Raw genomic sequence first — 14,219 nt, 5'->3', positions numbered from 1 at the left:
TCTCATCCCGAGAGCCTTATACTTCAGTCATCCAAGACACCTCAGCCATCTTGGGTCTACATTTTCACCTGTAACTCACTGAGCCAGTTCTTGCTAAAATAAAATGTCTGCGCATCTATTTCACTTTTGACCGAGTGCTATTCCTTAGGGTATGACAATGCTGTCACTTGGAAAGGTTATTTTGTCCCTTTTTTTGAAGAGAAATTGTAAGGCAGAGGTAGCGAACTGGCTACACGACCTAAGTAAATAACTTATGAGACCTTGGGTGTCTTTTTTTAAAGTTGGAACAATAGAAGCAGCCTGGGTGTGGCCAGCTTTCACAGACCAGACTTTCTAGTTTTTTTTTTAGCTTTAAGCAGCCGAAGCCTTTGGGGTTTCAAAAGAGTTGGAAGCTTCAGTGAATGATTCCTAGCTGCTATTTTCTCTGAACTTTCTCTTGATGTTTCTTCCTCCTGGATTGGAAAACCGAATGTATAATTTGCTATTTTTGCTAAGGGGTGTGTTTATAGGATGTTACTATATTGAAACAGTTAATTAGTAACAGGTACTGTATCTATTATTCAGTTAAGTTTTCCAATAGTTGTTATCTAAGTGCCTTTCTTTTGTTTGTCTTTTAACTATAGTGTTTAAACAAATTGTGTTTTGCTTAATGTCGAGTAGTTTGACCGGTGGCATAGCATCTGGAATACAGCACTTCACATCTACCTTTAAAAATAAGTAAAGGGTAGGGTCTAGGCTAACTTTTTAAAATATTTTGAGGGGGGTCTGGTCTTGTCCATAGTAAGGGAAAGGAACTGGCTGTGCTGGTGGATTTAATGAAACTTTGTGAGTTTCTGTTTCATGGCATGGATGTGGAATTGTTTTTGTTTGTATGGTTCAGGATTTCCATCCTCTCTGTCCTGAGAACACCAACTGCCACTTGCGATGAGATGTAGTTTAATGGGGGAGTACAGGAAGATCCAACACATTTTAAGGGCCCAGTGTCCATTAATTTCCCTTCACCAGATCAAAATCATGAAGACAGTCATAGCAATTTCTACAATGAGGGAACTCGGTACGTAACTAGATCAGTTTAATTCTCTTCAGTGGTCATCTTAATAGAATTTTTATATTCTCTTGCCAAGCAATTTTAATTCCTCACCTCCTCCCCAAATCACCAGTTTTTGTTTTACGAAATGCTTCAGATCCACTCCACACAAGCTGACAGCGTCTGACAATACCATTCCCCAACAAACAACTAAAGCTGATGGAGAGAGACACTGTTTAATGGGATTCTGTATTGATACTGTATTCAATGAGGGATCTGATGGCAAGACCCTGAGTTTAATGGGATATTGGTGGTACGAACCCATTTTAAATAGGTTATTGGTGATGAGACCCCCATTAAAAGGGATCTCGTGAGAACTGTCTTTTCATTTCTTCATTTATGGGATGTGGCCGTTGCTGGCAGAACCAGCAATAAACCAAATTTATTGCTCCTGTTTACCTTTGAAAAGATAGTGAGCTGTCATCTTGAACTGCTTCAGCCCACTTGGTGTAGGCACATCCAAAGCGCTGATGATAATGCCGGTGAGGGACTGTGTGAGTTCCAGGATTTTGACCCAGAGACACTGAAGGAATGGTGATATATTTCCAAATCAAAATGGTGACTGGCTTGGACGGGAACTTGCAGGTGATGGTGTGCCCATGTCTCTGTTTGGCTCGTCTTACTAGATGATGGCGGTTGTAGGTTTGGAACGTGCTGCCTAGGGTGCCTAGTTGAAATCCTGTAGTGCCTCTTGTATATGGTGCTACTGAGTGGCGGTGGTGGAGTGAGTGAATGTGGATGTGATGCTAATCAAGTGGATTGCTTTGTCCTGGATGGTGTCAAGCTTCTTGAGTGTTGTTGGAGCTGCAGTCATCCAGACAAGTGAGGAGTATTCCATCATAGTCCTAACTTGTGCCCTGTAGATGGTGGAAAGGCAGGTAACTACTCACTGCAGGATTCCACCATCACCACACCCCCCCAACAACTCCCCCAGGGACATTGATAATGAGGGATTCTATAATAGTAATTCCTCTGGATGTCAAGGGGCAATGGTTAGGTTCATTCTTATTGGAGCTGGTCACTGCCTGGCACTTGTGTGGCACAAATATGGAAATAGGAACAGAAATAGGCCATTCAGCCCTTCAAGCATGCTCTGCCAAATAAGGTTATTCATCCACCCCTGCCCTGTGGCTGCTTTTTCCCAAACCATTCAATCTCATTAGCCCTAAGAAATATAACTCCTTCTTGAAACTATTTAATGTTTTGGCCTCAAACGCTTTCTATAGCAGAGAATTCCACAGGTTCACCACTCTCTAGATGAAGGAACTTCTCATCTTCGTCCTAAATGGCCTGTCCTGTATCTTTAAACTGGACCCCTGGTCCTAGACTCCTCGGTAAATGTTACTTGCCACTTGTCAGCCCAAACCTGATTAGCCATCCAGGTTGCATCTAGACATAGATTGCTTCAATATGTAAGGAATCGCAACCGGTGCCAATCATTGTGCAGTCACCAGCAAACATTCCCAATTCTGACCTTGTGGCAGCAGGAAGCTAAAGATGGTTGGGCTGAGGACACAAATCTGAGAAAGTTAGGAGTGAGAAAGAAGAAACATTGATAAGAAACATTTTTCATCCTCACAAATCTGCCTGTTGCAGATGCATCTGTCTATTATATTATCGGTAGGAGTGACTGCCACACAGCTCTTGTGGAGACAAAATCTAGTTTACATATAGAGTCGTAGAAATGTACAGCTTGGAAACAGACCCATCAGTCCAACCTGCCCATGCCAACCAGATATTCTAAATAACTCTATTCCATTTGCCAGCATTTGGCCCATATCCCTCTAAACCCTTCCTATTCATATACCCATCCAGATGCCTTTTAAAAGCTGTCATTGTACTGGCCTCCATCGCCTCCTCTGGCAGCTCATTCCATATATGCACCACCCTCTGTGTGAAAACTTTGCCCCTGAGGTCCCTTTCAAATCTTTCCCCTCTCACATTGAACCTGTGCCCTCTAGTTTTGGACTCCCCCACCCTGGAGAAAAGCCCTTTTCTGTTTACCCTATCCATGCCCCTCATGATTTTATAAACTCTATTGGGTCACCCCTCATAGAGGCTGAAGCATGGATGGGGTAAATAGACAAGGTCTTTTTTGTTTTATTAGAATGGAGAGTATCCTCAAATAACTGCGGGTGCTAAATTAGAAAAATAGAAATTGCTGGAAAACTCAGCAGGTCTGGTAGCATCTGTGGGGAAAAAAGCAGAGTTAGTGATTCAAATCCAGTGACTTCTCCTCAGTACTGATGATCAGAACATGTTCAACTGTTAATCCAGAGACCCAGGTAATACTTTGGGAACCCAGGTTCAAATTCCCATCAGGGCAGATCGTGGAATTTAAATCCAATTTTAAAAAATGTAATTAAGAGTCTAATGATGACCATGAGTCGATTGTTGAAAAAACCCATCTGGCTCACCAATATCTTTTAGGGAAGGAAAGTGCTGCCCTTACCTTGTTTGGCCTATATGTGACTCCAGACCGGCAGCAATGAATTTGGTCCTCTGAGCAATTAGAGATGGTCAATAAATACTGACCTAGTCAGTGACACCCTTATCCTGTGAATGAATAAAAAAAATCCACATCTCAATGTTGGGGAAACCCAGCATGTCAGTGCAAGGGATAAGGCTGAAGAATTTGCAACAGTCCTCAGCCAGGAGTGCCAAGTGGATGATTCACCTTGCCTTCCTTCAGAGGTCCCACCATTACAGATGCAAATTTCTAGTCAATTTAGAGTCATAGAGATATACAGTACAAAAACAGAACCTTCGGTCCAACTCATGCATGCTGACCTATATAAATCTGGTCCCATTTGCCAGCATTTGGCCCATATCCCTCTGAACCCTTCCTATTCATATACCCATCCAGATGCCTTTTAAATGCTGTCATTGTACCAGCCTGCACCATTTCCTCTAGGAGCTCATTCCATACGCGCACCACCCTCTGTGTGAAAAAGTTGCCCCTTAGGTCCTTTTTAAATCTTTCCCCTTCCACCTTAAGCCTATGCTGTCCAGCATATGCTGTCCTATTTACCCTTGTCTAATTACCCTATTTATGCCCTATGCAATTTTATAAACCTCTATAAGGTCACCCCCCAGCCTCCAACACTCGAGGGAAAATAGCCCCACAGCCTATTCAGCCTTACCCTATAGCTCAAACCCTCCAACCCTGGCAACATCCTTGTACATCTTTTCTGAACTCTTTCACGTTTCACAACATCCTTCCTACAGCAGAGAGACCAGAATTGCAGCAGTATTCCAAGAATGACCTAACCAATGTCCTGTATGGCCACAACATGACTCCCAACTCCTATACTCAATGCACTGACTAATAAAGGCAAGCATTCCAAACACCTTCTTCGTTATCTTATCGCCTGCAACTCCACTTTCAAGGAACTATAAACCTGTGCTCCAAGGTGTCTTTGTTCGGCAGCACTCCTCAGGACTTTATCATTAAGTGTGTAAATCTTGCCCTGATTTGCCTTTCGAAAATGCAGCACCTCACATTTGTCTAAATTAAACTCCATCTGTCCCTCCACGGTGCATTGGCCCATCTGATCAAGATCCTATTGTACTCTGAGTTAACCTTCTTTGCTGTCAACTACATTTCCCAATTTTGATGTCATCTGCAAACTTACTCCTATGTTCACATTCAAATCATTTATATAAATGATAAAAAGCAGTGGACCCAGTACCAATCCTAGTGGCACACCACTGGCTACAGGCCTCTGGTCTGAAAAGCAGCCCTCCACCACCACCCTCTGTCTTCTACCTTTGAGCCAGTTCTATACCCAAATAGCTAGTTCTCCCTCTACTCTGTGTGATCTAACCTTGCTAATCAGTCTACCGTGAGGAACCTAGTCGAACACTTACTGAAGTCCATATAGATCATGTCCATCACTCTGTCCTCATCAATCCTCTTTGTTACTTCTTCAAAAGAACTCAATCAACTTAGTGAGACACGATTTGCCATGCACAAAGCCATGTTGTCTATCCCTAATCAGCCGTCCAACAACTTGCCCACCACTGATGTCAGGCTTTTCCTTACCACCTTTCTTAAACAGTAGCATCATGTTAGCCAACCTGTAGTCTTCTGGCACCTCACCTGTGGCTGTTGATGATACAAATATCTCAGCAAGGGACCCAGCAATCACTTCCCTAGCTTCCCACAGAGTTCTAGGGTTCATCTGATCAGATCCTGGGCATTTATCCACCTTTAAACATTTTAAGATGTCCAGCACCTCCTCCTCTGCAATATTTAACCTAATTTACTCCATGTAGTATCAATAAACAGCTGGAGACATTTAATACAGTGAAGGCTGTGGGCCCCTGACAACATGACCCTTGGCAATAGTACTGTTGACTTGCGCTCCAGAAATACTTGCAGCCCCAAGCAAGTTGGGAATCTCTACTTTTGGAAATCTTACCTAGCATAAAGGAAGATGATTGTGGTTATTGGCAGTCAGATATCTCAGCTGCTGTACTGGAGCTCATCAGGATAGATATTTTCTGATCAACCCGTTCTGTGATATTAATACACCCATTTGGACCATGTGGGGATGTGAACCTATGCCACCTCATGAAAGAAGAAACATTTCTTTTCCTTATCAACTTTCCTCCCCATCCTCTTGTCTGCCGTCATCAGCATCATAAAACAAAGAACTGCGGCTGCTGGAGATGTGAAACAAAAACAGAAATTGCTGAAGCAATTCAGCAGGTCTGGAGGCACCCATGGAGAGTAAGCAGAAATTAACGTTTCGAGTCCAGTGACTCTTCACCAGAAAGGTGCATTCTGCTTTCTCCCAAAGATGTTGCCCTCTTCATCAGTGTCCCTCCTTACCTGTCTTTCGGACCGCCGCCGCCCTCTGCTGTCCACAATGTGCGTTGTAAAACACCCATCTCCTCTACCAGCTGCAGATTTAACCTACAGCCTTTCACCCCAGCGCTGCTCCATTTAAAGAATTTCTTCGTAAACTTTCCTGACGAGACTCTGTCCTACAATAACGGTAGGGAAGGAGGGGGCGGGGGATCCGATTTCGGAAATAAGATATTTGCTATTAATGTGTTGGGCTTCCGCCCCAGAAGCTGCCGCCATGGAGAGCGATGAATTCTATTCTCAGCTCTTCTAACATATTCCTTAAAACTTTCAAGTTCTTCCTTCAAGGTTTTGCTCACCTATTCAAATGTTCTCGTAATGTGATCTTGTGTCAGTTTTTGTTTTAACAACTGCAAGAAAGGGCACTAATAGTACGTTTTAAAATTGTGGCTATCAGATGAAGAAGTTGTCTTTCAAAGCTGAGCAGTTTTTCACACAACAAAAGGTCCAAATGATAAAAGATTATAAAAAGGTCAATGATACCACCTCGACTGTTCGTTGAGGAGAGGTACCAGGAGCCTACAGCCAGTACTGTCAGAACTACATTCCAGGATGTAGTTAAGGATAGAGGAAAACTGAACTTTAATCAGCCTTATCAAACGGAAGGTTCACTAGGTTTTTAATAAAACCGTTCTTTCTAAACTCATTCTACAAAATAGGTGGCGACATAGTCGATGTGGGCAGCTGTTCTGCACACTGTATTCCGACATCGACATTTCGCGCTGTCTTCCCCGCTCTCCCTGCTGCAAACCCTTTAGGAACATATTTGCTAGTCCGCTGACATCGTGTGTGGTGAATGCGATGGCGAGCTGGTGTTTCACACAAACTGCCGGACATTCGCGCCCTCCAAATAGAGGGGGGTGCAGTTCCTTGGAGTTAGACTAGCTCAGTCCGATAACGAAATAAAAACTGAAAAAACTGCGGATGCTGTAAATCGAGATTATCCAGCAATTTTAGTCTGCTAACTGGTCAGTTGCTCAAACAATGAACTGTGTCATCCACGCAGAACGTAAGATGAGAATTATGTATTTACCTATATCTAGATTGTTCGCTTTTGAGATTGTGATAGGTTTTGAAAAGAGTAAATTCTCCCGGAGAAAGTGGGTGGGAGTGGGGGGGGGATCAGTTAATGACCGGGTTGGGGAGAGGTCACACATTTAACAAAGGAACTGCGAGCTAAGACAAGAATTTATCCTAAACGCAGCAAGCTATGAGACGGAACATACTGAAAAGATGTTGGGGAGCGGATTCTATCGTAAATTTCGAAAGCAAATTCGATTAAAAGGGGAAAAACTGCACAACATGAGTGAGACTCGTGGCCACTAGTTCCCACTGAGCTACACGGATGTACAATTCACCGACTTGTCTTTGGACTTCCAAAATAGGTAAGCCGTTTCACAGAGACATTGAAATGGACAGCACACAGCAAGCGTTCAGAAATAGTACTGGCTAGACAGGTACTGTGCGATAGATGGACAGGGAAAACAGTCAGCTGTGACTGACACCCGAAGGTTGAATTACGGCCTCCTACCTACCTCTGGCTGACAACTTTCAGTAAATATACAGTTCTGATTCCGTTCATTCTGAGCGTTGGTCTCGAAAGTTTTTGACTGAGTCTTTTGATGCGGAACCTGATACCTTAACACCTGAATGGCGATGTGCTTAATATGTATTCAATGTTAGTATGTATTCAATAGGAGCACATCATGTACTCTCAGAGCTAACCTCTCCCAAAAGACTGCGCATCAATTAAGTTATGAGTCACACTGGAATCCCGCAGTAAATTTACCGCTTCCCAAGAGAAGTTCAAACGTTTGAAGCCAAGTTAACTTGCTGTCTGACAGAGATTCGCACAGCAATAACTCAAATCCTCCACTGAATTTTTGCGTGACTGGAACAAAGAACAGGGCACTGCAGGAATTTTACACATCCCCAGACAGTAATGTCGCTGTCAGAATCAGTAGTTGAAGATCTGAAATGTTGATATATCAATTTATATGAACGTATATGAATATTCCACATGTAGGAACTAGGAATAGTCCCATGAAATTTGGAGGTGACAGACTGAAATTATACTAAATTGCGAAGGTAACCGAAGACGAGGGGTTATGAACTATTAGCAAATGAGCAACGGCTGTAAACGCCAAGTAATCTAATTCACGTCCTCGATGGGCCTTGCGCGTAAATTAATCAACTGGAAAACACCGGTGATTTTACTGGTGGTAATCAGTAGATGAAATTTTAAAAAAACCCACCGCGGATGATTTGGTGGTGGACAAAAACCGTTCAGTGTATAAGAGCACTTCTGGATATTAAAAAAAAGTACTCGACTAAGATAAGCGAAAGGAAATAAAAACCAAAAGAACTGCGGATGCTGCAAATCACGAACAAAAACAAAGTTGCTGGAAAAGCTCAGCAGGTCTGGCAGCATCTGTGAAGGAGAAAACAGAGTTAACGTTTCGGGTCCGGTGACCCTTCCTCAGAACTGTTTGTGTATAAGCGAAGTCGTCCACTTTTTGTGTATGGATTTTCATAAAAGGAGCTTTAGTTCGCAGAAATATGGGTATTAAAGTCGGAATAAATAGAGACGCTAATAAAAAAGACAAAAAACTGTTTCGTATTATGCGACGGAAAGGAGTAATTATAGAGGCAAAAATAGAAATTGCTAGAAAAACTCAGCAATTCTAATAGCATCTGTGGGAAGAAAGCAGAGTTAACATTTCGGGTCCAGTTACTCTTCTTCAGAACTGAGTTATTATAGCATTTATATGAGTTTGGTTGCTCTCCGAAGCACTTCGCAACTTTCTACAGACAGCGTTAAAGCTAGCGAGAAGGTGCAGGGCAGTTCTCCACGGGGATTGGTGACGTGAAGGGATAGTTGAGAATGGCAGCTTTTCTTAGCACGGTAAAGGCTACGACTGTTCTTCCCAGGCCTTCAACATTTTGAAGAGCTAAACGATCTGGTAAATAGATTGTTTCTGCTAGTCCACAAGTTACTCAGAAAGAGGATGCGTGTGTTTGGGAAATTTGGCAGAGGTACTTTGAAAGTGCTCTACACAAATGAAGCAGTTGCAATCAAAGAAGGTGAACGTGATTAGCCCGGACAACTCACAAAAGCTTCATTATTTACGACAGAAATCTCTCAGGTCAAGCAATCATTTTAAAAAAGACAATTTCAGGATTGTGACATAAAAATTTATGTTATTAGCATCCACAGTGTGAGTTATATGCATGAATGAGCAGAATAATTTACAGCAGTCATGTACAGTGACAGTTATATGTAACATCAATCTGTTACAGAATTTGAACAGGCAGTGAAACTAAATACAGATTGCATCAGACAAAATTCAAATTAACCAGGTTTGTCGGAGGAAACGATGCCTTAATACACAATCAAATGACACCTTCCTCAACTTCACATCTTAATGACGAGATACATTTGTGTTACATTGACTTCACAGCATTTAACGAGAGTCAGGCACATCACAAGGGGTGGGGGGTTGTGTGTGTCTCTACATTTGTATCTGTGCCAACACCACAAACAGCCCGAATACACAACGTGTCTGTCACAATAGTGAAATATAGATGAGCAAAACAGGCTCAGTTCTGAAGTGCAGTCTAAGTTCAGAATTGAATTATAATGTCGGTTTAGCATCATAAGGATTGTCTCTTCAGTAGGCACCAGCTTTCCACAACATTTTCTTATTTTACTTCAACTTCCACGTTTCCATTGTTAGTATATAATGTGTGTATATGTTAACAAGCTGTATCATACAGGCTGAGACGCTGACAGCTGCAGTTTGGTTTTAATCTAATCCTAGATTGCTGTGTAGGCCAGGTACTAGTTATTAGGGCACACTTCACGACTCCATAAATCAAGAGTTTTTCTTACTGGCCATTAACTACCAGGGGCACTAGGTGAGTTGTTTAAGGCAAATCTTTCTTTTAAGTGGGTATCAACAACAGTTCAGTGGGATCACCGAGAGACTGCTTAAAAATTCAGGATGGACTTCAGAGAAGACTCTTCATCCAATGTGAATGCAAATAAAACATTACCCAACGTAGAGAAAGGCTGGTCCCCCAAAAAAAAACATTTCCACCAATACATCGACACTTGCTCCCCATCCTCAGTCCCGCAACTCAAACGGATTACATACAAATAAAAAAAATTACCGGAGTTTCTCAAAGCTACTGAACATTCACACCGAGTAGTAACAGTGACTGAATAGGAAGCATTTGTAATTGTAAAAGATGTTGTCCCTTCCAGCAGAGCTAGATGACAGTTCAAATTTCAGTGCAGTTCAGCTTGCATACTTCCCGTGAAAGCAACTCTTGTCAATGTGTATTTGAAGAAATAGTTTTGTGACATACAACTGAACATGAATTCTCAAAGGAACTGTTTCACGTCAAAACGGTAGCGTCTTCGGGCCCTCTCGCTGGGTTGTGAAACCGGGATCGGTTGAAGTTAAGACTCAGCTTTCGCTACATGGGCAAATTCTAAGGCGTGAATTTGAAGGGAACCCGGTTAACTGCTGAAACTCCGGTCCAAACGTGAGCTATATTCCGCCGCGTGTTCTGACACATGTTTCCAACTCCCCGGGCGAATACCGAGAACGGGGAGGGTACACCGGGGAGAAGGGAGAGATGTGACAACTTTTGGTGGCTTTTCATCCTGTTGAGGAACGGTCCCGAAACGTTAACTATCGATTTCTCTCCACAGGTGCTGCCGGACCTGCGGAGTTCTTTCCCGTAAATTTCTGTTTTTGCATTCATTGGGATGTTGTGTTTGGATGATATTTGGGGGGTGGGAGAAGGGACATTGCTCGGTGGATTTGGATGTGGGCGGGGGGGGGGGCGTTGTGGGGCAAGATGACGGTCACGCTGGGGAGACGATGCCTCGGTGCTTGTCCTTCAGTTTGACCGACAGGGTGAAGGCCTGCGGCCGAACGGTCAGCCCGTAGGAGCAGCCGGTGCCCAGCTCCTCGGCCGGGTTGGCCTGGAAGACGCACTGGTGCAGCAGGATGGCGGTGAAGAGGAAGAGCTGCGTCTTGGAGAGCTGCTCGCCGAGGCACCGGCGCTTGCCGGCCGAGAACAGCATCACGCTGGCGGCCAGCTCGCGGTCCAGGCTGCCGTCTCGGCGGAGGAAGCGGGCGGGCTCGAAGGAGCCGGGGTCGGTCCACTTGCGGCGGTCGTGGTTGACCGACCACTGGTTGACGAAGACCACCGTGCCGGCTGGCAGCTGGTAGCCGCCCAGCTCGACGGGGCCCGTAGTGGCGTGCGGGATGGTCAGCGGCACGAAGCTGCTGAAGCGCAGCGTCTCGTAGATGAACGCCTCCAGCCAGGGCAGGCGGCGCCGGTCATCGGCCCTGGGCAGCCGCTCCCGGCCCACCACGCGGTCGAGCTCCTGGCCCAGGCGGCTCTGCAGGCCCGGCAGGCGCACCAAGTGGAAGAGGATCCAGCTCAGGGCGGTTGAGGTGGTGTCCTGGGCCGCCCCCAGGAGGTCGTTGACCGAGCTCTCCGCAAACTCGGGGTCCAGGCCTACCTTCTCGTCGCCATCGTCCTCCTCGGCTTTCCCGCCTTTACCCGGCATGCAGCGCTCCACCCCCGCGATAAAGGCGTCGCTCATGTCCCGGGTGACTCCCGGCCGGTAGGTGGCGCGGTTGCGGGCGACCTGCCGGCTGACGAACTGGAAGAAGCCGCTGTTGAGCTGCTCGAAATCGCGGTAGAGCCCGCGCACCGGGTTGGGGAAGGCCCGCAGCCAAGGCATCACGTCGAGCAGGCTGCCGGCGCCCACCGCGCGGCTGAAGCGCTCGCTCAGGCCCAGCAGCCGCCGAAACTCGCGGTCCTCGTTGGCGCACCGACGGCCGAAGCACAGCAAGCACATGACGTTGGCGGCGGCGAGCGCCAGGTCCCGCGCCGGCTCGAAGGGGCGCCCGGCCGCCCCCAGCCTCAGGAAGGCCTCGATGAGGTGACACGCCTCGCTCGACACGCACTGCTCCAGCAAGCCCGGGCTGCCGCCGCAGAAAGCCCGCAGGGTGCTCTGAGCCAGGCGCCGGTGCAGCCGCCACTGGTCGCTGTAGCGGCCGAAAGGCAGGCTCTTGCCGCCCGACACCAGGCGGAACGAGGCGAAGTCCGGCCGCCCGGCGAACTGCGCGCTGCGTTGCACTAGCGCCCGGCGGATGGTCGCCTCGCCGTTCAGCACCACCACCCGGCGGCGCCCCAGGTGGATCTGGAAGAGGTCGCCGTAGCGCCGCGCCATGCGGGCGAAGGTCAGGTGCGGCGAGTCGCCCAGCTGCAGGGCGTTGCCCACCAGCGGCCAGGGAAAGGGGCCCGGGAGGCTCCGACCCCCGCTACTCCTCCTCCTCCTCCAGTCCCGCAGCCAGCGGCAGGCTTCTAGGCAGAGCAGCAGCAGCAAGGACAGCCACAGGATGGGCTGCACCTGCAGCCTCCTGTCCCCTTCACTCCACCCCAGAACAACATCCATGGGCGAGGATTCCCTCCCTCTCTTCACGCTGACCCAGGAAAGTGTCTGTCGCTGGACTCCTTGTACTCAGAGCCCAAACTCTGTAGCACACAACACCGACCTGTGCACTTCCAAGTCCTCCAGAGATGGTTGGCACACGATTTGCTTTCACCTCCCCATCCCAATTCTTCTCTGCTCCTGCTTGTTCTTCCACCAAACTTTCTTCTCAATGCCAATCCTCGTGTTGAAGCGGTGATGCACTTTTCCCTTTCCACTCCTTGTCACCTTGTTGCTTGTAGTTTTGTGGCTGAGCCTCTTGCAGGAACTGTCTTGCTCCTGAGCTGTAACGAACTCCAGTCAATGTTCCGCTCCGAAGCGCTGAGGTTTTGGTGTCTAAGGGAGAGGGGTTTCCCGTTTATAAAGAGTGCGAGGACCCGCAGATTGCCCTCCCTTTCCAACTGTCTTCACTCCATTTCATCCGGTTACGTGATGTCAAACCAATGGGAATAAAACGGCTCCGGGGTTGGAAGATCCGGCAGACTCCCCTTTCTCCCCAACATCAGCGCGATCATCTTCGGTTCTGATCCCCCGGAGTGGGAGAATATCTCCTCCCCTTTAAAGAGGCCACACCCGCGGCAGCGTCTCCCGCCCCCTCCAAAGCCGCAGTATCGGTGACGGCCCAGCAGGCCGACCTTAAAGAACGCGTGAAAGTAACTGAAAAATGATTATGTCCGAGGTAACTGTATTCCGCAAAAAAAACTTCAACCGGAGCCGCGGGATAGTATTAATTAATTAATCTCTTAAATCTGCTGGAGTTCGTTCTGGGAAATTCTTGTCAGAAAGAGCTCGCATTTATAGTGAGATTTCATATCCAGATAAGTACTTTTGATGCACACACGCAAACAACACCGATCGTGGACAGATAAACCTTTTTCTCCATGCCGGTTGAGGGGTAAATATTGTCAGGTATTTTTCTCCTGCCCTTCTTCAAATGAACGCTATGGCATTGTCTTACCGTCAGACGACAGCTCAGACTTCAGTCCAAGGTCTCAGCTGAAAGCTGGCACTTCCACCAACGCAGCATAGCTCCAGTACTTCGCTGGCTTGGTATTTGTTTTAATGACAGGGCATCATTCTCCCTTCTGAGTCAGACTGCTTGGGTTCCAGTGCCACTCAAGGCTGCAGTAGTAAGAGTGTTGTTACTTAGTTGGGGGTGCTGTCTTTAGGATGAGAAGTCAAGCTAAAGCTCCATTTCTCGCCCTCAAAGTGATGTAAATGATTTTACAGCAATATTTTGAAGAATAATGGGCTGTTCTCTATGGTGCCCTGGCCAATATGTATCCCTAACCTCAAAAAAAAAGTTGATGTGATCGTTATCACATTTGTGATTTATGGGAGTTTGTTGTGCACATTTGCACTGCGTCACGTTTCTTACCCGTTGAGTTAAAGTTGACGAGGAGATTTCGGAATACACTAAACAGATACATCCCAATGAAGAAGAAAAATTCCAAGGAGAGGATCCATCATCGGTGATTAACTAACAAAACTACAGATAATATCATACTTAAAGCAAAAGTATATTATTACGCAAAGATGGACGGACGTCAGAAGATTCAGCAGAATATAAAACAAAGCGAATAAAAGACTAAAAATGTATGAGGGGAAAGTTAGAATACAAAGGAAAGCTAGTTAGAAATATTAAAACAGATACCGAGTTTCTATAGATATTTAGAAAAGCAAAGAGCTAAGGTGAACATTTGTTCTATGAAAGGTAGCCTGGGGAATCAATTATCATC

The 14,219-nt window shown here is 46.2% G+C and overlaps 1 protein-coding gene across 1 annotated transcript; it reads right to left on the bottom strand.

Annotated features, from left to right (window-relative positions):
• Positions 1-9,139: 9,139 nt before the first annotated feature.
• LOC109926815 (cytochrome P450 1B1-like) lies at positions 9,140-13,694 on the bottom strand. Its single transcript, XM_048599593.1, has one exon. The coding sequence runs from the start codon at positions 12,442-12,444 to the stop codon at positions 10,837-10,839; it is 1,608 nt and encodes a 535-aa protein (XP_048455550.1). The 5' UTR covers positions 12,445-13,694; the 3' UTR covers positions 9,140-10,836.
• Positions 13,695-14,219: the final 525 nt, after the last annotated feature.

The sequence above is a fragment of the Rhincodon typus genome, chromosome 8 (assembly GCF_021869965.1).
Source record: "Rhincodon typus isolate 14 chromosome 8, sRhiTyp1.1, whole genome shotgun sequence".
NCBI lineage: Eukaryota > Metazoa > Chordata > Chondrichthyes > Orectolobiformes > Rhincodontidae > Rhincodon > Rhincodon typus.
Note: the sequence above shows the minus strand (reverse complement) of the source record. Positions and strands in the feature narration are given on the sequence as shown.

What these genes read in the sequence shown, in the direction of transcription:
- LOC109926815 (XM_048599593.1), bottom strand. Translation starts at nt 12,444, where the DNA reads ATGGATGTTGTTCTGGGGTGGAGTGAAGGGGACAGGAGGCTGCAGGTG.